Source organism: Nuphar pumila, chromosome 9, assembly GCF_984573655.1.
Source record: "Nuphar pumila chromosome 9, dmNupPumi1.hap1.1, whole genome shotgun sequence".
NCBI lineage: Eukaryota > Viridiplantae > Streptophyta > Magnoliopsida > Nymphaeales > Nymphaeaceae > Nuphar > Nuphar pumila.
This window is the reverse complement of record NC_143257.1, coordinates 9,614,433-9,640,382: the sequence shown is the minus strand read 5'-3', so window position 1 is coordinate 9,640,382 and position 25,950 is coordinate 9,614,433. Positions and strand designations below refer to the sequence as shown.

Sequence of the window (25,950 nt, the reverse complement as noted above, 5' to 3'; positions counted from 1 at the left end):
GTTGGACACATTGCCCGTTTGATGATATGTGATATGGGTTAATATATATATATATATATATATATATATATATATATATATATATATATATATATATATAGAGAGAGAGAGAGAGAGAGAGAGAGAGAGAGAGGTTAAATCTAATTCTTAAAGCTTCCAAAACTCATAAGTTCAACTTTAATTTCCTGTGCAGTTACTTGAATTCAATGTTCAGTGGATTAAGAAATTCCCATTTATCGAGGCAGTCATAAACATAAACTCATCCTTAGTTTCTATTATTGGCATGCCATATTGTTAACAAGGAAATATATCTCGTACCATATCACATAACAAAGTTTTAAGTTACAACAAAATATCAAGCCTCCAGACAAATAAAGATGCTAGATCCTTTAGCAGCGCTTTCAACTCTTGGATTTCGTACCACTGACAAGAACGCCAAAAATCTAGAAGCCCTAGGAATTCTGAAATTACCTATTAGAGGAATTTTGTGGATGTGTGTGTGCGCTCGCGCATGCGAGCATGGGTGTGTCTATGTGGACCTTTTCCTTTCAAAATGATGTTGTTCTCACAGTTGAGGCTATCGAAATGCTCTAAACAAGTTAAAGCTTAACCCAATTTTACAATCCTTTTAATGAGGTTTAACTGGTCTTAGGCCAGTTCGGTTCCACTCCCCTGTGTCATTCCCCATCTTCTTACTCCTTAAATCTTATGATTTCAGATAAAATCTGACTATAAATGGATTCAGCATGATCATTTTAGTAATAAGCTGCCTATTTTAAATGAATAGTCAAAAAAACTTTTTTTATATGACAAGATCTTTTGTTTTGTCAATAGTTAATTTTTGAATTGCAGTAAAAAAAATCTTGCAGAAAAGTTGGTCTTCAGTGGTTTAAATGTCATTTCTCACTGAATGAACAAAGTAGATCACATTTATGGTCTGATTTGATCTAAACAACTTACATCAATTAAATCCACAAGATAAGGAGCAGGGATCCCAAGAGCGGCCAAGTGCCATGACTATTAGAGGCAGCCAATCACATGACGGTATTTCATGTTGCGGCCTGCACTTTGCAGGTGTGAGCCCACACAATGCTGTCATGTGATTGGATATGACATTTAGCCGCGCTTTGATCTCATCTCTAAGATAAGTCTAAGATAAGGATGACAGAGAGGACAGGGATGAGATAAGGGATGAGAGGAACTCATTTACTAACGGGTCAGTGCCCTCAAAAGTCGCTTCCTGTCAGCTTCACGCGTTCAACAGAAGAGCACCAACAAAAATTTCCCTAAAAAAACCAGAAGGAAAAAAGTTGAGCCAAACTTAGTGCCTCGAGTTCCGAACGCGGCTTTTGCTTCATCGGAAGAAGCAAACGCAACAGAAAAGATAAAAGCAAGCCCCTACTCATCTCTAGAAATGATTGAAAGTTCAAACAGTTCACAATTTCCTCTCCTCTTAGGCAGTCGCTTCTTCCCAATATTCCACCCACCGTATACTACAATCTATACTTCCAAGAGGAGTACATTCCATTACATGGGCTATAAATGGAAGCCTTCTTAATAGAGAGGTTGAATGAGGAATACCCAAGTGAAATTGAGGATGAAAGAGGATGGGGGGACGATGGAGAGAAGCGTGGAGCTGCAGCCGCTCGATGGGGAGGAGGAAACGCAAGTAAATGGAGTCACCCACTTGGAGGACTCCAAGAAGCCGCCACCATGGTTCCAACAGATTAGCGCAAGAGGGCTGTTTGTGAGCCTTGTGATTGGGGTTATGTACAGTGTGATCGTTATGAAACTGAACCTCACCACCGGGTTGGTTCCTTCCCTCAATGTGTCAGCTGCGTTGTTAGCGTTCGTGTGCTTGAGAAGTTGGACTGCGGTCCTCCACAAGGCCGGCATCGTCACGGTGCCCTTCACGCGCCAGGAGAACACGGTGGTGCAGACTTGCGCGGTCGCCTGTTACAGCATCTCCGTCGGAGGTGAAGATGAAACCAAATTTTGGGTGTCATCTTCTTTATTATCAACAGCACGCTCGATAACAATGACACCCAAAATTCTCTGGGTTCTGTTTTTCTTTTCTTGATTGATGTTTACAGAGTTTTGGTGATGCTGTTTTGGATTTGCTATCTTCATTCCTTCTCTTTTCGGGGTTTTGTAATGATGTAGATCGGGATTCGTGTGAAACAGATGAAAATGCTTGATTAAGGAGTAACGCCCATAAGAGGAAATTGCCAATTTTATGCATAGAACTCGAAACTAACTTGTTGGTCACGCTGTAATTGAATGACTAAGATGAAGAATTTGATGCATGTTTATGTGTTGGTGAACAGGTGGTTTTGGATCTTATCTGCTGGGTATGAGCAAGAAGACTTATGAGCAAGCAGGGGTGGATACGGATGGGAATAGTCCTGGCAGCTATAAGGATCCAGCGGTTGGGTGGATGATAGGTTTTCTCTTTTCTAGTGCTTTTGTTGGGCTCCTGGCCTTGGTTCCACTCAGAAAGGTGAGATTGCAAGACTTGGTTAAGTTTTTTGTGCTGGGTTAAGCTTTCTCTTTGCTAGTGACAGCGCTTTTGTTGTTGGGCTTGTGCTGTTTTATCTGTTTTCATAAAGGGGTTATGTATTTTGTTTGGTATATTGGGTTATCATGTCTTCTGGATTATGTCTAACAATAACTCATTACCTCAATTACTTGGTTAAAATAACCAAAAACGCTTTTTGATTGGGTATTCTGGTTTCTGACTGTTAAACCCTCCATTAAAGTTTTCTTTTCTTTTCAGTGTCTACAACAGATTGCATTTGATCATTGTATCGTTGGAATTTTGCAGATTATGATAATTGATTACAAATTGACTTACCCAAGTGGTACTGCAACCGCCGTTCTCATCAATGGCTTCCATACTGTTCATGGAGATAAAACAGCAAAGTAATTCATGGACGCTTGCAACTTGAATCTTCTGCTTATCTTTGATCTTCTCTTTATTCTTACTAGTGATGATTAGGTGCCTGCTTTCATTGACAGGAAGCAGGTCCAAGGCTTCGGGAAATATTTTAGCCTGAGTTTTATTTGGGCATTCTTCCAATGGTTTTACTCCGGGGGAGAATCATGTGGTTTTTCACAGTTCCCCACTTTTGGTTTGCGAGCTTGGAAGCAAACGTATTCTAACACATTATCTATGTGAAGTTTACAAGGGTTAGTTTCTTTCTTGGTTCCTGAATTCCTGTTGTTGGTTTGCAGATTTTACTTAGATTTCAGCTTGACATATGTTGGGGCGGGGATGATTTGTTCACATTTGGTTAACTTGTCTCTGCTTTTTGGAGCTGTGCTTTCATGGGGGATAATGTGGCCTCTGATAGGTGACCTTAAAGGAAACTGGTATCCTGGGAGTCTACCTCAAGGCAGCATGAGAAGTCTTCAAGGTTACAAGGTATATCAATCTGATGTTTTCCCCAACTCGTGATAAAACTTGACATGACTCCAATTTTCTTTAATTTGCCACCCAAGTGCAGTTATCGAATCCTTAGATGGTTGAAAATGTTTTCTCTTCTGAATGAGTGGAAATTATTATAAGGCTTTTTCAATAGTGTGAGAAACCGATGTGCTGTTTGCAAGATTCAAGTAGCATGAATGCAAATTTTGGACGAGCAATTGTTGTTCACCCGTAGTTTGTCCTTATAAATCTGCAAGAGTTTAATGCTTCTCTCAGAGGAATTGCAAAATAATGTAGATTCTAGTGGATAATTTGTGAAGTTGTGAGTAGCCCTGAACCGCATCATGTTTCCATTGAATGAGCATGATGATGATGTTTTTTTCTGCTCATTGTTTGAAAACAGAATGTTCTCAACTCTGAGGTGTGTAAGTTCATTGAAATAATGTTCGTGGTTTGCATCTTCTGAATTTTTAAGTGTTTCACTTCTAGAAAGAAATTGGACCAATTATTCGTGGCTGATAATCAGAAATTTGACCAATTATATGAATTGTATAGGAAAAGTGTAAGCATACCTATTGGATCCTTTATTTTTATTATTGAAAGTAAGTTTAATTATCGACCTTTTAATGGCTTCATTTATGTTTTTGGTCTTTTGCAGGTTTTCATCTCCATTTCCCTTATCCTTGGTGATGGGCTCTACAATTTTGTAAAAATACTTGCCTTCACTATTAAGAACATATGCACTCAACTAAAGAACCAGAACATCAAACCAGGTAAAAAATGAAGTGAAGCAAGGAATCAGACTTGATTATGCTTCTAACTTTCTTTTTTTGCAGGCCCTGATGTGAATCCCAGTGAAGATCATGGACTGAATGAGTTTTTTATGAGGGAGAGGATTCCATTATGGCTATCTGCAGTAGGATATGCAGTTTTTGCTGTTATTTCCATCATATCGATCCCTTTCATGTTTCCTGAGATGAAATGGTATTATGTTATAATAGCATACATCTTTGCCCCTGCTTTAGGATTCTGCAACGCCTACGGGGCTGGCCTTACCGATATGAACATGGCATACAACTATGGGAAGGTCTCCCTCTTTGTGTTAGCTGCATGGGCTGGCAAAGATGGCGGTGGGATCGTGGCTGGCCTGGTTGGTTGTGGATTGATCAAGTCGATGGTTTACATCTCTGCTGATCTTATGCAGGATTTTAAAACTGCTCATTTGACTATTACTTCCCCGAGGTCGATGGTGATAAGCCAAGCCGTTGGAACTGCAATGGGATGCATTGTTGCTCCCCTAACCTTCTGGCTATTCTACAAGGCCTTTGATGTAGGAAACCCAAATGGAGAATTCAAAGCCCCCTATGCACTTATATACAGAAACATGGCTGTACTTGGTGTGGAGGGCTTCTCTGCACTTCCACAACATTGCTTGCAGCTCTGTTATGGTTTCTTTGGTTTTGCAGTGTTCCTCAATTTAGGCAGAGACCTGTTGCCAGAGAGAATTGGAAAATATGCACCGTTGCCTATGGCGATGGCGGTGCCGTTTTTGGTTGGTGCATACTTTGCAATCGACATGTGTATTGGCAGTTTGATTAAGTACCTCTGTGGTAGGTTTGACAAGAAGAAGTCAAGTATGATGATTCCTGCTGTTGCTTCTGGTCTTATATGTGGAGAAGGTCTATGGATCCTTCCTTCTTCCATACTAGCTCTGGCTAAGGTGAAGCCACCGTTGTGCATGAAGTTCTCCACAGCATAGTTGAAGGAATGCCATCACATGGCAGTTCAACGATCTTAAATTCACTGGTTACATCAGATTTTCTTAGGAATAACACCAGGTGATCGTATTTTTGATACAAAACTAGTCTATGTTGAGCAACGAAATGTGTTATCAAGCTCATAGCAACATGAGTGGGAATATATATATTTTGGAAATTCTACTTAATTTAGTAGATCAGCCAACTGAGATTGAACAAGTGAGCTTGGAGGCACGCGTAAACACGCTGGCTTTCAAGCGATAGTTGCCCAACTTAAGATCAAATCCTTAGTGCAATGGGTACTCGTGCAACTGTGCTCTCAGGATATAACTAAGTTTTCGCCAACTCGCAAAAATTTGGTCCATGCCCTGCAATGGGTGAGACCAATCACCTCAACACGAACCACCTTGAACAACCTCTTGACTTAGAATGAATGATCTAGGTATGAAATAGTTATGTATTTTGGGTTTAGATATGGATATAGATTCAAACTGCAAGTGGGTGTTTTTTCGAACAATACCCAAATCTGGATAGCAATTGGATCATGATCTTAGTAATGGATAAGTTCATCAACTAGATTTGGATAACGGATGAATCTAAATCTGAACTACAACTGAATTTGAATCTCAAAATTTGATCCGAACTGAAATCAAATTTGGATCCAAACTACAACTTTGAAACCGGATCTGGATTCAAATTGCAATTTTGAAATCGGATCTAGATCCAAACTGCAACTTTGAAACCAAAGAGGAGAGTGTGAGAGAGAGAGCAGAGCATGACTCGTGGGAGATAAAGAGAGAGCACTTGAGAGGAGAGTGGAGAGAGAGTTGAAGATGAGAGAAATGGGAGAGGGCTGAGGTTTATATAGGCCTCAACCCATGGCTACACATAAAGGCTATAAAGGGCCTTTAAGAGGCCAAAATGGTCAGCTATAAATGAGTTATGGCTAGCAAAAAATGGCCAGCCCTAAAAGCCCCAATGGTTGGCTAAGAAGGGTGCTTAAACAAGGCCCAAAATGATCCTGAAAGGGTCAAGTTTGACCTTGACCAAGTTAAAAAGGTCAACTATCAACAAGTCACGGATAAAGGGCAGCTACTGGACCGTTTTGGACCATAAATGCCCATGCAAAAATTGTTGAGCTTGGTTCAAACAAATTCGGATAAGATCCAAAAAAAACTTGCAGAGGATTAATGTTGGGTCAAAGTCAACAAATGTGCTTGTCAATGGTTAGTTTTAGACTTGGGGATTAAATTCATTCAAAGTACTAAAAAGATAAGTCAAAGATCAAACCTAAGCTTAAGCCTAAGTCCAAGATCTAAATCAAAATCCAAGTTCAAAGTCTAAAGTCAATAGTCAAAAGTCAAGGAGCAAGTGTCAAGAGTCAATATCAAGATCCAAGAATAAAGTGATACACAAGTTCAATATCTAATGATCTCGAGGGCCTTGTCCTTTAAGGCACCACCCCTCTATATAAGGACAATTTTTTTTCTAAAACCTTAAATGTGAGACAACTTTTGTTGAGAACCCATTACCCACAAACTTAGGAAAAATTGAAAAATTGAGAAAATACATGAGGATAGTTTTGAGTCAAAATTCAACAATCTTCTGTATGAGATCTTAATAGAGTTAACTTTTATTGAGAATTCTAATTGACCTTTCAAACACCATAATAAATATTTTCACTTCAGGTAGTTATAATGTGTTTACCAATATATATAAGTCGCACATTAAGGGTCTTGTATTATATCTCAGTTTGATGAGTACTTAAGAGACAAAGTCTTAGTCTCATAGAAGGCAATCCTCACATTTTACACTCACATAGCTTAATCCATCAAAGGTGTAAACCTGTTTGAAATACCTCAGCCATAAGACCTATGGATCTTATTAAAAGTTCAATTCGAACTCAACCTCCGTACACAGGTTTCAAGCACTTGACATCAGGAATGAAAAAATTATTAAGTGCTCAATCCAATCACTCATAGACTTGTTCTTTCCATTAAACTACTCGACATAGTTTGGCCATTATCATATGGTTGAGTTTTCATCAATAGTGATTACTTTTATAGATTTTAAATACATTTTTCTCAATATCTTAAATACGATAACTCGAGAAAGTCACTTTATCAATGGATCTGCTAAGTTTTGATAAGATTTCACATATTCAATTGAGATTACTTCTTGCTTGAGTAAACTATTCACATAATTGTGGTTTACACTAGTATGTCTAGATTTTTCACCATAAATATTGCTTTTTGCTTTGTATATAACTGCTTAATTATTATAATGCATAGCTATCGTGGGGTATTGGCTTATCTCTTAATGAATCTCCATAAGCGATTCTTTATCAACTTAGCTTTCATATTAGTTGATGCTAGTGCTATCGATTTTACTTTTAGTTTAGAATGGGTTATCACAGTTTGTTTTTAGAATCCTCAAGCAATTGCTTCAGATCCAAAGGTAAATATTCAACTATTTGTGGATAATGACAAGTTAAAATCAAAATTTCAGTTTATATCATTGTTTTGGATTTTCTTTTGTAGAATATTTTATATTTTAGAGTTTTTTTCAAGTACTTTAGGACTTGATATATTGCATCACAATGCTTCTATCTTGGATTACTAGTATATTGGTTCAACTTGCTCATGCTAAAAGTTATGTCTGATTTAATTCCATTCATAGCATATATGAGACTTTCAATAATATTTGCATATTCCAATTGGGATATGCTTCTTCTAATGTTAGTCAATAACTTAACACTAGGATCAATCAAAGTAGCAAATGGTTTACAATCATAATTATTATATTTTCTCAATGTAGTGAGTTTGAGTCAATGTATAATCATTCTCCTGTATAATCAGTTTAATATCAATTATGACATTAGCTAAACCTATGTCTTTCATATCAAATTTAGATAAAAGAAAATTTTTGGTATTATTTATGCATTCTACATTATTACTCATGATTAACATATCATCCACATAGAGACAAATAATTATAACATGATTATTTTTTATTTTGCTATATATGCATTTATTAAAGTCATAAATTTTAAAACCATATAAAATGATTACTTCATCAAATTTCCCATGTCATTGTTTAGGTGATTGTTTTAAACCATATAATGACCTTAACAATTTGCAAACTTTCTTTTCTTGACATGGTATTATTTAACCTTCTGGTTGTTTCATATAAATTTTTGTTTCTAAGACATCATTCCAAAAAAAAGTTTTGACATTCATTTAATGAATTTTAAAATTATAAATTGATGTCAAAGCAACCATAGTTCTAATAGATGCAATCCTACTTATAAGAACATAAGTATCAAAATAATCAAGTTCGATTTTTTGTTTAAAACCTTTAGCTACAAGTCTATATTTAAATCATTCAATAGAGCCAATAGTTCGAAGTTTATTTTTGAAAATCCATTTGCATCCCAAAGGTTTAAAATCAAGGGATAAATAAAGCAAAATCCAAGTTTTATTTTCTATGAAAGAATTTAATTCACTTTCAATAGAGCCATTAGTTCAAAGCTTTTTTTTGAAAATCCATTTGCATCCCAAAGGTTTAAAACCAGGGGATAAATAAACCAAAATCCAAGTTTTATTTTTTATGATAAAATCTAATTCACTTTCTATAGCCTTTCCAAGGAGTATCAGGAGAGATCATAGCTTTCGAAAAGGAAATAGGGTCTCTATCTATCATATAGAGATGGAAATTAGGACCAAAATCTTTTGGGTTTTTTTATCTTTTACTTTTTCAAATTTCAGTATTTTCAAGCTTACAAATTCTTTTTCTTAGATTATTTTCAATAACTTTTGGAGCTTCAAGTAATTTCAAAATTAAATCTTCTCTAAATTTGCTTAAATAGATTCTAAAATCACTTTGGTTTCAATATCCATAAATCTATATATTTTACTATTTTAAGAATATCCAACGAAGACACATGTTCTAGTTTTTGGATCTAGTTTGGTTAATTTTGGTTCTTTAAGCTTCATATAAGCAATATAACCCAAAACTTTTAAATAATTTAAATTTGGTTTTTTGCCTTTCCAAAGTTCATAAGGTGTAGTGTTTCACTTAGAATATAGAATTCCATTTAGAATATGACATGAACTAAGCAATGCATCACTCCATAGATTATAATCTATATCAGAACTAATAAGCAATTGAATTAACCATTATGTTAAGGAGTATATGGAACAATATTTTGTTTATGTATTTCATGAATGTCACAAAATTTAATAAACTTATTTAAAATATATTCATCACTTCTATCATATCTAAAAGACTTTATTTTGCAATTATGAAAGCTTTAAACTTTTGTTTTTAAAATATTAAATTTTTTAAATGATTCAGTTTTTGTTTTCACGAGATAGACATAAGCATATTTTGTGAAATCATCAATGAATGTTATAAAATAATTATTACCCCCACGAGTTAGAGTATTTTTTAAATCACATAAATCATTATGTATTAAATTTAATAAATTTAAAGTTTTTTCAATACTTTAGAATGATTTTTTCGTAAACTTTGCTTTAATATAAATATCATATTTTTTAAGATATTTAGTTTTGCATTTAGTAATAAGTTCTAAGCTACCCATGCTTCTCAAAGACTTAAAATTTACATGTCATAATCTAGCATGTCATAAATCATATGAGTCAAGCTTATAAACAAAAGCAGAATCAACTTTATTAATCAGATTGAGCTTGAACAACCCATTAGTGGTGTAACCTTTGCCTGCAAACTTATGGTTCTTTAACATTATAATACTATCAAATTTCATTACAACTTTAAAACCATGAGTTATCAGCAGATAGAAAGATATAAGATTTTTCGTAATGATAGGTACGTGGTATATATTTTAGAGGGTTAAACATTTCTCGAAGGTAAAGTAAAGTTTCACTCTCTTTTTTATGAACTTTATCTTCATGTATATCTCTCATATAAATTGTATGGTCTTCTCTTACGATTTTATATGTTTTGAACATACTTCTATCATTATACGAATGGATCGTCGATCCAGAATCTATATACCACCCTTTATCTGAATTAATCATAAATATCTCACTAACTATAACTACTAGGTCATCATTAACTTTACTAGATTTATTGCATTAGAATTTCTTTTTGTGTAGGCATTCTCTCTTATAGTGACCTGGTTTTTCACAAGTATAACAAAAAATAATCTTTCTCGTTTTAGCATCGAATTTGGATTTTGGGTTCTTGTTTTTAAGTTCGAGTTTGAATATTGATTACGTTCAACCATGTTTACCTTAGCACAAACTTTTTTTACTTTATCTTTCTTATTTCAAGATCGAGCTTCCTCCTCGATTCTAAGATGTTGAAGAAGTTGTTTTAAGGTAAACTCTTTATTTTTATGTTTTAATTCATTTCGATAATATTTCTAAGATAGGGGCAATTTGCCAATGATTGCAACCATCTGGAATGATTCATTAAGGTTCATACCTTTAAACTTGATCTGATTAGTCAAGATCTATATTTCATGGACTTGAGGTAGTAGTGTCTTATCATCAAAGAATTTGAAATCCATATACTTAACCAAAAACTTACGATTTTCTGTATCCGCCATTTTGTATTTGGTTTCACGTGCTTATCACAACTTCTTTGCAGTGATGACTTCTGAGTAGAGGTTGAACAGGGTGTTAGAGAGTGCATTCAGTATGTGCCTGTGGCATATGAAGTCATTATGCATCCATTTTTGCTTCTTTTGATTTTCAGCTATGGTTTCGTCCTCCTGTTCTTCAGACAATCCTCCATGAGCACATACACCACATTTGCAATCGCGAGGAAGATGGGCACCTTGTATTGTCATCGTCTAAAATTTGTGTTATCAAACAGAGACAACTTGAGTAACTCCTGGTTTTCAACCTTTACAATCGTCATTTTGAAGAACTATCACTTGAAAATTGTTAAAAAACTTGCTTAATTTAGTGGTCAGGCAACTGAGATTGAACCAATGAGCTTGAAGGCATGCATAAACGCATTGTCTTTAAAGCGATAGTTACCCTACTTAGGATCAAGTCCTCAATACAATGGATACTCGTGCAACTATGCTCTCATGATATAATCGAGTTTTCTTCTACTTGCGAAAATTCGGTTCACTCTCTACACTGGGTGAGACCGATCACCTCATCATGAACTACTTTGAACAACCTCTTAACTTGGAAGGAATGTTCTAGGTTCAAAATGGTTATGGGTCCTAAGATCAAATATGGGTATAGATCCAAACTGTGAGTGGGTATGGATCTGAACAGTACCTGAATCTGAATAGCAATTGGATCAAGATCTTAGTAATGGATTGGACCATCAACTAGATTTGAATAGCAGATGGATTAGAATCCAAACAACAACTAGATTTGGATTCGAAGTACAACTGAATTTGGATCTCAAGATTAGATCTGAACTAGAATTGAATCTAGATCGAAACTACAACTCTAAAACCAAAGAGGAGAGTGAGAGAGAGAGAGCAACATAGCAGAGCAGAGCTCGTGGAAGAGAGAGAGAAAGTACTTGAGAGATAGGGGAGAGAAGACACATGAGGATGAGAGAAATGGGAGATGACCGAGGTTTATATAAGCTTCAGCCCAAGGCCACCCATAAAGGCCATAACAAGCCTTTAAGAGGCCAAAACAGTCCGTTATAAATAGGTCGGTCAAAACCGTTAGTCATAAAATCTCAAACGGCTGGCTAAGGAAGGCATCCAAACAAAGTCTAAAATGATCATGAAAGGGTCAAGTTCAACCTTGATCGAGTAAAAAAGGTCAATGGTCAACAAGTCAAGGATAAGGGGCGGCTACTGGACCGTAAAGGCCCTTTTAAGGTACCACCCCTCTATATAAAGAGAGTTTTTTTCCAAAAACCTTCAATGTTGGACTAAACTTTTATAAAAAACCTATTACCCACAAACTTAAAAAAAATTGAAAAATAGAAGAAATATATAGGGATAATTTTGAGTCAAAATTCAACCTTATGTATCTTTGACAAAATCATATTCTTCATGAACGAAAGAGAATAACCATTCCAATTCTCAATATCTGGCAATGCTGTCATCAATGGCTTCTGTTGTCTGGTTCTCTTTTCCTTCTCTAGTGCAGATGATCGCAGAAATAGTTAAGAACTTGAAATAAAGAACATTCTCATATACACTTTAACATTCTCATATACACTTGAACTGCACTTGAAAGAACATTATATATTTAGAGTGTAAAAAGTGGATATAACATGTGATTTATCAAAGTTTATAGTATACTGAAGCTGGCTTGGTCAACGTCTTATTTTCGAAGTTCCATTAATACGACCACCTGACTTCCTGTGTTAAAAAGAGACACTTTGTAAACGTGGTAACTTCCAGTACTGTTGGCTGCCAACCCTAGCAGTACCCAAATTGGAGAGGGGGACAAAAGCTCGAGTCTGTTGTGCGTTGAGGCCATTTGAACGAAAATGACATGCACCATGGGAGATGAAGAGGTTCCATAAGAATATGGTGTTCGTTTATACGTGCCAGCAGATAGCTGTTCAAAATTCAAACTTACAGCATAAAATAACACAATCAGTTCATCAACAGCATGTTATTAGTTATGTAAATGGTTCAGATTCGGATCGGATGTAACCAACACCATACATATCCAACTAATCTGATAATAGCTAAAAGGATTCAGACTGGAGTGCTGAAAAGCTCATACCAGATCTTTTTTTTTTAAGTGTAAACAAACAGATTCAGATATTCATCAAATTTGGATATTTGTGGGATTCTGTTTCAAATTTTCAAAACCATATCTGCAACCAATTCTAATAGGATATGGTTTTGGCTTACTAAATGCAACTAAAGGAAATCAAATTCGGTTGGATATCCCTACATCTCTCTTGTATATGGTTTTATGCTCTTGCATATTTCTCTTGTATAGTGATTTTGTAATAGCACAAGACGAAATCAAATTCAGTTGGATATCCCTACATCTCTCTTGTATATGGTTTTATGCTCTTGCATATGTTTCTTGTACAGGTGATTTTGTAAGTGCACAAAGACAGGTGATTTTGCAAGAGCACCAAAGGGGCTCCGTGTGGTTGGTAGGAGCTGTCAGTGCACGTCTCCTTGTAGCCGATTGCAGGTTCAAATCTGCAGTGGTATGTTGAATAATAACCGGTGGGGGTCTGCCTAACCCCAGCTTGACTTTCAAAAAAAAAAATGCAAGAACAATTACCCAATCAAGCGACTTTCACATACCCAAAATGTCTTTGTCTCCCCCTGCCCATCCCTCCTTGATGTTCTGAATTGCTAGCTGCATTCTATTTTTTGTTAAAAAAAAAAACTGCCTAACCTCTTCGTAGAAGTAAATATTAAATTATTCTACCGAAAAGTCATGCCCCTCTCTCTATCAGTGGCGGCAGGGTCCTCTCTCCTAATATTTTTTTAGATTTTTCCCAATGTTGATCAACCTAAATTATATGATTTTATCTTTACACAGTTTGGCATTTATTTTAAAATTAACTTTTTTTTTCATTCTGTTATTAGATGGATAGGTAAACAAGCTGCTTGGTTAATCTTTTTAGAGCTTTCTTCCTCAACTGCAAGTAGCCTCAAAGCAATGCTGTCAGTATTGGCATTGGCCATGAATTGATTTTCAAAACGAATCAGGGAATTGGCTGATTCTGATTCTGATTCTGACCTGAATCAGCCAATTTTTAACCAGGTAATGACATGTGTCAGTAAATTTTAAAGTAATATTAAAACATTTTAATTATTTTTAACTACTTTTGAAAAAATAAGCCAAATCAGCCCTGTTTCGGATCTTGGGGCAGATTCAATACAAATCGGCCAATTCAAGGTGATTCGATACTGGCAACATTGCCTAGAAGGATATGTGTTGACTTTAATCATTTTCATATACATATTTTCAGTAAAAATAATAATTTGTTTTAAATGTGTACCTATTTTTATATCTTTATTAAAAAAAATTAACATAACCTTTTATTTATCTAGAGCTCAGCCACATGACGGGCTATTATACAAATGCTAGTCTATAGCCTTCAGATGTGGGCCATATAAGGAAGGGTGGTCTTGGGGCCCCACCCAGGGTTTTCCCACCCTTCAATGAGGGTTCCTTGTCATAAAAATAAATAAATAAATTTGTGCATGGTTACTTGTCTGTTTGTGGCTTGAGGTCCACCATGGGACCCACATGCTACATTTCTTTTGAGCCCACGAAGACTCCTTTTCTTTTTGGGGACTTTCCCATTACATTAGGAAAAGTGAGAGAGAGTGCAACTTATGTTTTGTACGGTGGTGGTATTGTGAGAAAACTAAGAACTTCTCAGAGTAAACAATGTGGGTTTTTGTCATCTGTTGAAAACCGTCAATAAGGTATTCTTGGGTGTTTCATCTTGGCTTGGATGCACTCATTGGTTTATTTGATGAACCGATCCATAAGTGTTTTTGTTTCTCGTTTATACTCTTGCATATCTTTTTTGTACAGTGATTGTTTCTCGTTAATAAGATCATCTGAATGTAAGTACATCGCCGACTTACATAAATTTTCTTGTCTTGTGGTTGATTATTATTTTTGCTTATCTTTAGGTAATTTGTGTTCTCTTTCATGCTCTATCAGATTCGAACATTTTTCTAGATTGTGTTTGACCTTAAAACTATAACAAATTGGTATTAAAGCCATATTTTTTTCTTTTATAAGGATTTGATATGGCCTAAAAAATATCAAGTGTCAAGTTTGAGGTAAAAAAATTTGATGGCAAAGAGAACTTTTGCCTAGAAGATTTTTTGATCGAACATGGTTTATTCTCTAATGAGCGGATTGATGAAATTGACGATGGTAGCCGATGGGCAACAAGCCACCACTTTAACACCCGCAATGGGTAATGAAGATTTAAAGTAGTTCAATTTTAGTGTTGCGAGCACAATCAGACTCTCTCGTATGATATCATGTATAATGTGCTAAAAATTGAATAAGATAAAGAGTTATGAAAGAATTGAGGAGTTTATATATGACAGGTCTCTACTTAATAAGTTGTATTAAAAATAATAACTCTATGAGTTTTGAATAAAGGAAGGTACTAGTGTTCTGAATCACTTGAATGCTTTTAATAAAATTGTAAGTTGTATATGTAGTGATTGATGAAGATGATAAGTCAATTCTTTGAAAGTCTTTGTGCCTTAAATATGCAAACTTGAAGACTATACTTTTATATGGGAAACAAGCTATTAAATTTGATGATGTAATTGTTGTTTTGCTTTTGAATGAGATGTTTGATAAGGCTTCTTTGAATGATAAAAAAAGTGAAGACTTGATTATCAAGATACTAAATGAAAGTAAGAGACAATCTAAGGAGTGCAGACAATCACCATATTATAGCAGGTTAAAATATCATATCTTTGAGTATATTGGATTCCAAAGGTTGCACATTTAGTGTAAGCAATGAGATTTTGAAAGTTACAAGAGGTGCACTTGTATTGATGAAGGGAGAAAAGTCAAGTAACCTGCACTGACTTATTGACACAACCATAGTTGGAGTTGTTGTTATGTCGTCTTCTATAGAGGAAGACAATATTGATCTTTGGCATATGATACTCAGTCACATGACTGAGAAAGATATGATTGAATTTCATAAAAAGAATTTATTGCATGACATAAAATCACGTAAGTTGGATTTTTACAAGTATTGTGTTCTTGGCAAGTAATACATAGTCAAATTTGAGACAGGTATGCATAAGAGAAGGTATCCTCTTAAGTACATACATTTAGATGTACGAGGACTATCCCCGGTGAAGTCTAAAGTTGGTGCAAATTGTACTTTCTGTCATTCATAGATGACTACTCTCGTAAGGTCTGGGTGTACTTTTTGAAGTACAAGTTAGAGACATTTATGAAATTTAAATAATAGAAGGCAGAGGTAGAAAAACAAATTAAAAAATATATCAAGTGCCCAAGATCAGATAATGTGGATGAATTTACTTCTTATAAGTTCAAAAGCTTATGTAGGAAAGAAGGGATCACAAGACGCTTTACCACTCCTGAGACTCATCAGCAGAAGAGTGGCAACAAAGATGAAGACGCTGCTAGAGATGACCAGATACATGAGATTGTGTGTTGACCTTATAAGAAAGGAGTTTTGGACTGATGTAGTTAATGTGATTGCGTACTTTATTAATATATCATTTACTACAATACATGAAGATTTGAAGAGTCCAGAAGAGGTATGGAGTGGCAAGCCTGTAGATGACTTGAATTTGAAGATTTTTTGTTGTCTTGCACATGTTCATGTGCAGAATGGTCATCACACCAAGTTAGATCTCAAGTCTCATTAATGTATTTTTATGAGCTATGAAAAATGTGTTAAGAGTAACAAACCTTAGGATCCTGATGCCAAAAGGATTATTCTTAGTCATGGTAGTGTCTTTGATGAGAACTCCATGTTGAAGGCAAATAGAAGTGAAGTCGATAATAAGAAGAAATGTGATAAAGCTTCGATGCACGTGGAGCTATAGGGACAAAACAAAGAGAATGGAGAAATATCTAGAGAAGAGTTGTCACAAGTATATTCACATGATGATGTTTCACTTTAAGAGATACCTTCATATTTGATTGCAAAGGATAGGTCGAGAAAAAAAATTCAGTCACGTATTTGCTACAGAGGAGATGATGTAGTCGGTTATGCACTTTAGTTGGATCTGAGGATTCATAAAATTATTAAAAGGTCATTGAAGCAGAAAACAATGCAAAGTGGTTGGATTCTATGAAGGATGAGATGCATTATTTGCATAAGAATCATATAGGGGACTTGGTGAAAGTTTTAAAGGATAAAAAATTCATTAGGTACAAATGGGTGATACAAAAGAAAAAAACATTTCATGAAGTCTCATAAATATAAAGTCAGACCAGTTGCAAAGGGATTTCTCACAAGAAAGGTATTAATTATAATGGGGTATTTTTTACAGTTATAAAACATACCTCTATTTGTTTGTTGCTAGCTTTGGTGGCTATGTTTCATTTGAAGTTAAAATAAATAACAGTTTTCCTACACAGTGATTTAGAAGTGGATATTTACATGAACCAACTAGAAGAATTTGAGAAGAAGGGTCATGAAAACTAGAACTATGCTTGTAAGTTGAAGAAATCACTTTATGCTTTTAAGCATTCTCCTGGGCAATGGTATAAAAGGTTTGATACTTGCATGATTAAGCATGGTTATGTTTGTAGCAATTATGATTCTTGTGTTTATTATCATAAGTTGGTTGATACGTTGTAGTGTTGGGTTTATATGTTAATGATACATTGATTGCAATCAAGAATATTTTTTATATTAATGCTTTAAATAATATATTGAGTTCTGAATTTGAGATGAATGATCTAGGTGCTGCAAAAATGATCCTTAGTATATAGAACATGATACAATATATGTCATATCACGTCAAGAGTGCCATCGAAGAGCGGAGATTGCATGTTCTTGAACCTCTCAGCCCATGAGGTGATGTCAGAAATCATCGTCTGAGGTTGACTTTGTTGGGCTCGGGTCGTTTGCAGAAGTTCATACAATATGTGATTCGTAGTGTATTCTGGTGGTATTCTTGTACTTTGACTCATCGGTGATCCAGGTGGAATCTCCATACATACTTCTCTACCCTCTCGTGGAGTATATCTCTCCAGTGTGTGAGTTGCCGCGTGACTTTCCTGAACTTGTGTCCCTTCCGTAGTAGGGGATGATGAGGGTGCTTTTCGCGACGGTCCGCCAATGATCTCCTTTTCTCACCTGACCGCTATTGTGTTCTTTGATAGGTAAGATATTCTCCTGTGAATGGCCATTGATACTACAGAGAAATTTATTATCACGTGATTCGTTGGTACTTATATAAAATTTCGTCACATATCATACAGTATATAAAAATCATTCATTTTATTCTATTCATAATTCTCATAAATGTACGAGAACATCACTAGTAAGGAAAAAAGAAATAATACAATTCAAACAATATGACTCGACTAAACGAACTAGCTAATCCTAATCATTCTTCAATCCATCCGAAGCATGGCCTATTCCCTATGTTCCTTTGAGCCTGATGCTGGTGAGTCTCAGGAGGAGCGTTTAGGTCGTACTGGAGCGAAGCAGGAGTATAAGTGGGTGAGGAAGATGTGTGGGTAGGTGTGGCAGAAGTGTATGTAGGTGAGGCTGGATTATCAATCGGGTCTTCATCCTCGCCTTCTTCTTCCGAACTCCTTGATGTTGCTCATCCTTGCCCAAACCTTGAGTCGCTTCGGTTGGCTTCCGCTGCCTGTCGAGCTGCCTGAAATGCAGCTCTTTGAGTTTCTTCGGACAGAAACTCTCAGACTGGAGGTGAAACTCTTTGGTTGCCCCTACTCATGGCAGTCACATAGCTCGCTCGGGACATATGTCGTCCCCGCACGCTGGCCATACGAGGCCCTGCCCGAGGCATAAGGTTTATGCTCGGAGATGCTCTTCTCCCGATTTCTCCTCGAGCCACCATCAAATTTTTCATCATCCGCCCACATGCAGACCTCGCCCTCTGACGGTTGAACTGACGATTCCTATTTTCATAAGGTGGTGGTTGACGCCCCTGAGTAGTGTAGGGGTAGTCTTGAAGGTACGAGCCTTCATCCCCAATTATAATGTAGATTGGAGGAGGTTGTGGTGTCAGATCTCTAACCACTTGAGTCATACTTGTGATGACTCCAGTGGCCATCACCATTACAACGATGAACTCCTCTCTTCCTCCGACGGGAGGCTCAACAAGGTCTTGAGCCCTTGGGTCGTCATGGTTTTCTCGTTTGCTAGTCATTCTTAATCACACAATAATCTAATCACTAACGTGCCTTATTCGAGCAAAGACTTATATCTTGTCATTGATTTTTTATTATGAATGATGAACCTCTTTCTGTGTAAACTTGGCTCTGATACTACTTTGTAACACCTCGATCTGAAACCTCAGGAGTCCGAGTTCGGTTGGTATTACTTCCCAGAGAGAATAGTACAAAGTTTACACAGAGAAAACGTGGCTAAAAAAAATCTTTTCAGTTTATTCCCATAATCAACTTTTTTCTTACAATGTTCATCATTCATAACAAAAGAAAATCAAATACATTTTATTCAATGACACGAAAATGAAATATACCAAATGCTCTGCCGAAAAGGTTAAGTTGCTCTAAGCCCCTAATCTTATTTTAGTTTTCGACACACCACACAAGTTGATATATTTTAATTACCCCCCATTAACTATCTCAAACACTCTCTCACAACAACTGTCACCAGGTCGGCTATATCGGTTATAGTCGTCTATGGGCGTAGCAACCCCGTAGAATACCTCAATTTTACATGTTGTCCAGACAATGAACCATACACTCCCAGTGGTCCCCGGACCACTAGGCACTGCAGTGAACCACTACAGGAACCCCACCGGTAGCTAGTCGGGAGGTCAAGCTCTCAATCTCGATATGGTTCATGCTATATCCTAACCATGATGGTTATCAATCATCCATGGTCCTCCAGAGTCTCAAACCAGTGTGAGTGTAACCCTAAGTCATAACTAAGTTTACACATTGAACCGCATTCTCAAACTCATAATTAACTCGTTCTCTCACGAGTGATGTCGTGACTGATCTCAATAATTCTTAATCTCATGATAACATTAAGACTCACACCTCTCTCACTTAGCACACAATGATGTAGTGTCTCTACATCGTTAAATCACCGGTGGCCCACTCTCCGTGGTGGTTGCACTCTGGCCGCGAACCAGATAGCCCTTGTCATAGGTCGCCACTTCCGGAATTTAAAGGGTCATGTGTACTAATCTCAAAATATTCATTCATACAACATGAATAGACTAAATGAGACTCTAATCTAAACATGGTCTCACCACAATGCATGATATTTAATGATCATATAAACATGCAATCATAATTCAATTTCTTCCTATCATGCATGACATATCACAGTTAACATGCATATCACAATAAACATGTATATAAATTAACTCATAATGTCAAACATGAAATTTATGCATGTCATGGTCTCACTCAAAACTATCATGTTAATCACATAACATCTGTAACACCATAATAACAAGCAACGTGAAAAATGTTTATTTATATCTAAAATTACTTATAACATCCCTTACCTTGAAGGCGAATCTGTGATCTCTCCAAAATTGAGCTTCACGAAGCTCCAATAATGTGATCTGGTTACATAAGATGTTCATGTTAATGCACAAAACTTCATACATTATTACTAAATTACCAAAATACTCCTTGAATTTAATCATGAACCTTCGATTTCTGTATTACTAATTTGATTAAATATCATGTACTAGTAGATTCCTCTCTACCATACGAGTCCAACACACCAAATCTCACTTCATTCCGAGTTCAGAGTGCAAAGTTATATCCATTTTACTGAAATGGATCTCGAGTATCCAAATGGATATCTTGGTAAATTTTGGATTTCGGTGTAACTCTATAATTACCCGATCTAGATCCAATTGTGATCTGGATCCAATACAATTCAACTTGATCCAGGACAGTCGGACTGGATCCAGGATAGTCTGACTGGATCCAGGACAGTCTGACTAGATCCGAACTTGCATGTCTGGATCCAGAACATTCAGACTGGATCCAGAATATTCAGACTGGATCTAGACCTACCTGACTGGATCTGAGATAGTCTGACTGGATCCAAACCTGTCTGATTGGATCTAGAACAGTCTGACTAGATCCAGACCAGTTTGACTAGGTCTAGACCCGAGACTGATCTAATTGGATCCATAATAGGTCTGGTTCAGTTCAACTGGATCTGAACCAAGAACCCTGATCCAGTAAGACTGGACTGATTCAATCAGACCCGGTTTGGATCAAACCAGTTCGGCTCAAACCCGATTTGATCTGAACCGATTACCCATGAACCGGTTTCATCCAAACTTGTTTGGGTTTGAACCGGTTCGACCTTGACCGGTTCACCCAAACCAAATATATATATAAATATATATATACATATATATATATATATATATGTATATATATTTTCCGTCTCGATTCGGTCTGGGTGCAACCTGGATCGACCCAGTTAGGTATGGGTCACTCCAGACCGACTCAACCCTTTGTTTTTTCTTTTTTTTTTGAATGAAGGCTCAGTCTGGGCGTGACCCAGACCGGTGGGTTTGGTCTGGGTCACGCCAGACCGACCCGGTTCGGTCCGGGTTGACCCCGGACCGACCTGGTCTGGGTTGACCCCGGACCGACCCGATTTCTATTAAAAAGAGCGGAAGGGGCTGAGCCCCTTCCGATTCCTAGGTGCAGAGGGGTCGGCTCCTACTGACGCTCTCCTCTGCTCTCATCCGGGCACGGGTCGGCCGTCGGGGCCGGCCATCGACGTCAGCTGGTTGCCGGGACCGGTGGCCCCCTCTGTTTCTCATCATCATCATCTTTTTTTCCGTTTTCCTGCAACTCGTCAGCAGCAATGGCTGCAGGCTCGCTTTTGCTCGAACAGAAAAGAAGAACAAAGAAGAAGATGAGGAGGGTGGAGGCTTACCTCGCTGCCATCGCCGGTAAGTCTCTCTCTCTCTCTCTCTCTCTCTCTCTCTCTCTCTCTATATATATATATATATATATATATATATATATATATATATAGGGTGCGGGAGAAGGGCTTGCATGAGGGTTTTTATAACCCTCACGCAGGGTGAGTGGTTGAGGATAAACCTCGCTCCTCTCCTGCGGATTTCGGGGGTGAGATTTATCCTCACCCCTATCTAATTTTTGAAACGGTTTTTCCAAATGAAAAACAGTTTCTTTGTTTTTCGTTTTTTTTATTTTATTTTTTGATGTTTATCTCCTCCAGCGACTTCACCTGAGTGGGGTTTTACAGCTAGGCAAAAAAGTTAATGAACAGTCACTTTATTACATCGGCGACCTGAGGGGGGTTTTACAGCTAGGCGAAAAAGTTAATGAACAGTCACTTCACTACATCGGCATACAGTGCAACAATAAACGGAATAATGAAAGTCTCAGACAGCAGATGAAAATCATTCAATCACAGACGCACACAAAAAAAAACATGTAAAAGACAAACAAACATGTTAATAGTTGGTGAAACGTAGCTTTCATGTCAGAATCAGTATTAACTTGACCACCTCAAATTCATCTTACAACAGGAATCCAAGGATTAAAAGAGGAAGACAAGCATAAGCAAACCGAAACCATGTATAAAATAGCGAGACTAACAGACAAAAAAAGAGTCACCAAAAGCCTCAAATGCAGAAAGTGGAAGTGATGAAACGGCTTCAAATGGAAGAAACAGCAAGAATGCGCTGAGCCAAAAGCAAAAAAAACTTCTAAAAGGCAACGTCTTTTCACATCCAAACACATTAATTACATAAAACCTAAAGTTAAGCCACCAGTGAGAATCATGTTATCGCACAATTCCACTGTTCAAGACCAATGGCAAGTTGAACCAAGAAGTACACTCGAGAAAGCAACCCGTGGAAAAGAGGAGACAAAGAAAAGGAGGATTTCAAAATAACCAACAACGCAAACCTCATGTAAATGCCAAGAAAAAGAAAACCACGTTTATTTCTTACACTATGATCGCAGTTCAAATGCCAGAAAAAAAAACAAAACAGGAAAGGCGATCTTTATCCTTCATCCTTACTACAACAAAATTACACCACCAGCCACCCTATTTTAATTACGACCCAATAACTGCAGTCTACAGCTCCCCATGTTAGAAGAACTCAATACACAAGAGGAGGAAAATAAGAGCCCACAATTCACAGAAGAAGTCTATGTAGAGAAGGAAAGACAGGAAGAGGGGAAAACGGAAGAAACCAGAGGTGAACGGATTCATTCCAGAAAACCAGTCTTCTGGAAAACGGCGTTCCGCACCCGCCGGAGATCCCTTCCCTTTAGGGTTCGGCCCACCCCCTCGAACACGGAGAACGTCGTCCTGTGCGACCTCTCAGACTGGAGAGCGACCAGCAGGTGGGGCGGCAGCATCTCGTCGTCCGTCTCGTCTTCCTCCTCAGCAAAGCTGGACAGGTTCACCGGCCCCGGCTTCCCCCCGGGCCAGACCGGCACGTTCATCGGCGCCGATTGGTGGTACTTACCGGAAGACCCCCCGCTCCCGCCGGAGAAATCATCCGAGCCCGAACGCGGGACCGGCACCGGCGGGACGAAGTTGCGCGCCGAGGAGAGGAGCGGGTTGAGCGCGGCCTTCCGCTGCACGAACGACCGGTTCTCGCCGGCGAGCGCGGCCGAGAGGCCAAAACGCTCCGGCCTGAAGGCGTGCACGCGTCGGCTCCCGCCAGAGGCGACGGGAGAAGGCGGCGCTGGCGACGAGGCAGCGGATTTGGTGCCGTTGTCGAAGGTACGGGAGGATTCCGACGACCGAAGGGGGGCAGACGGGTAGGAGAAGTCGCCGGACCAGACGACGTCGCTCTCGTTGAGCTCCAGGGCCCCGGAGTCTAAGTCGGGCTGCTTCAGTATGCCGAGGAAGCGAATAGCCGAGGAGATTCTGCTCCTGCGTGGGACGGCCGGGATCTCGCCACCCATTCCGTCGGAAAATCCCTTTTCCGTCAAGCCTCACGCTGTCGGAATCTAGACCATCGAGAGAGAGAGAGAGAGAGAGAGGAATCAACAATTGCAGCGAGGTGGAGGGGGGGAATTAGGCCTTGCCGTTCAAAAAGGTAGGCTTTCGCTTGTGGAGCCCATCTGCGTGAACGGCCATGTCAGCCTGAGTTCTCGCCGCCAGTTATCGCCGCTGGCACGTGGTTCGTGACGTGTAATCCACGGTGGACATGACGTGTGCTAGGAGAGTGGATCCGTCGGGGGTCTCGTGTAGGGATGACAGTGGACCGGGGGAAAGCGGGGCCCCGCCCGGCCCCGCCTTGCCCCGTTTGGACCGGGGATGAAAACGGGGATGGAGGCGGGGACGAAGGTTAAAATCCATCCCCGTCCGAGGGTGGAGGCGGGGATGGACATGCACTTTTCCCCGCCCCGCCCCGTCCCCACCTCATCCCCGCCCCGACCACTTTTCCCCGCAATATCCCTCCCTCGCACCGCCTAATCCCCGTTTGAACCGGGGATGGAGGACATGAAACGGGGATGAAGGAGGGGGTGGAGGATAAAATCCATCCCCGCCAGGGAGGCAGGCGTGGGTGGAGGATAAAATCTTGAGGCGGGGCGGGGGTGGAGACCTTGTCCCCCGCCCCGCCCCTCCCCATTGCCATCCCTAGTCTTGTGGATGCCATTGATGCACCAAAGACCGAAAAAAATTGGTAGGATCTGATCTGAAAACATGAGTCGCCCCGGCCATATAGCCAAACCCAGTTTCATTAGGGGTGGCAAAACCTGACCCGACCCGCCAACCCGCCTCTTAGGCGGGTTCGGATTGGGCAAAAATGAACCCGTTTAATAAATAGGTTGACCCGCCTAACCCATTTATTAGACGGGTCGGGTTCGTGTTAGGGGTATGCCAACCCGGCTGACCAGTTTAATAAACGGGTTAGGCGGGCGGGTCAACCCGCCAACCCACTAACCCGTCCGCCAATCCGCCAACCCGCCAACCTAACCTGCTAACCTGCCAACCCGTTTACCCGACCCAACCAGTTTATTAAGTGGGTTGGCGGGTCGTGTCGGGTTACCCGTTTAATAAATGGGTCGGGTTTGTGTTTCGACCCGTTTAATAAACGGGTCGGGTTCGGGTTGAGGTATGCTGACCTGCCAACCCGACCCGATTGCCACCCCTAGGTTTCATGCACAATGCTGAAATTTACAATTTTTTTTCCCTTCTACTGGGCCAAGGGAAAACCCCATGTCGATGACCGTATATCGGCAGTAAGGGTGTCAACTGTTCCGGTTTGATTCGGACCATTGATATGATGGTACCGGGTATGAATCCGAGTCTAAATCTAATATGACATAAGCGAAATCATACCTGGATCTTATAAGGATTACATATAAATAATATATTTTTTTAATCTTTGTTACATTAAAAAAGAACAGATCTTAGTCATAACTTGGGTCTTTGGTATGAAATTTCACAAACCATACCCAGTTCCATATATTAATCAGACCCATAAGGTCCAACCTGGATTTTAGGACCTTTTCATTTATTACCAAACCATATCCTTATAAAGTTTGGTACTAGTCGGATCCATGTCAAACCCTACCCATTGACACAACCGAGTACTGTAATTTTGTAGGGAAGCAATCTTTAAATATTTTCAAAAAGCATATTATAAGTACGGTCACCACACACACAAGAAGCCATCGTACACTTGAGGCAGCAATGCAAATGGGTCAGATCCAGAATGGAGGTTTGTAATTTTTTATTGTTCCATATCCTATCAAGTCGGACTCCCCCATGAATTTAGTTGTTCTAGATTCGAACCGTTTGCATTGAGGGCTCGTGTTTTTACATGACTTGCATCTGGTTGACTTCACAAGTAGGGCTGTCAGCGGGCCTGGTTTACTCAGACCCGACCCGAATCAAATCCTATAGGGTCCAAGTATGGTGATAATTAAGAAGAGCCGATTAAGACCCGAGTCCGGACCTGAAGGTCTGATTAATACATGGACCTAGGTGTAGTTTGTGAAATTTTATACTTGACCCGTACCCAACCTTAGTTTCGATTAAGACTCATAATTTTTCAATGTAAAAATGATAAAAAATATGGTTTTATCAGGTATGGTTTGGGTTTGGTTCATGTAATTCTTATCCAGTCCAAAA

The 25,950-nt window shown here is 38.6% G+C and overlaps 2 protein-coding genes across 2 annotated transcripts; one reads left to right on the top strand and one right to left on the bottom strand.

Annotated features, from left to right (window-relative positions):
• The first annotated feature begins 1,214 nt into the window (after positions 1-1,214).
• On the top strand, positions 1,215-5,372 carry LOC149828398 (putative metal-nicotianamine transporter YSL9). Its single transcript, XM_090017554.1, has 7 exons — positions 1,215-1,976; positions 2,328-2,500; positions 2,825-2,922; positions 3,019-3,153; positions 3,235-3,424; positions 4,086-4,200; positions 4,264-5,372. The coding sequence occupies exons 1-7, from the start codon at positions 1,571-1,573 to the stop codon at positions 5,184-5,186; spliced, it is 2,040 nt and encodes a 679-aa protein (XP_089873680.1). The 5' UTR covers positions 1,215-1,570; the 3' UTR covers positions 5,187-5,372.
• A 17,276-nt stretch (positions 5,373-22,648) lies between these two features.
• On the bottom strand, positions 22,649-23,865 carry LOC149828397 (uncharacterized). Its single transcript, XM_090016834.1, has one exon. It carries the CDS (start codon positions 23,769-23,771, stop codon positions 23,064-23,066), a length of 708 nt encoding a protein of 235 aa, XP_089872960.1. The 5' UTR covers positions 23,772-23,865; the 3' UTR covers positions 22,649-23,063.
• Positions 23,866-25,950: the final 2,085 nt, after the last annotated feature.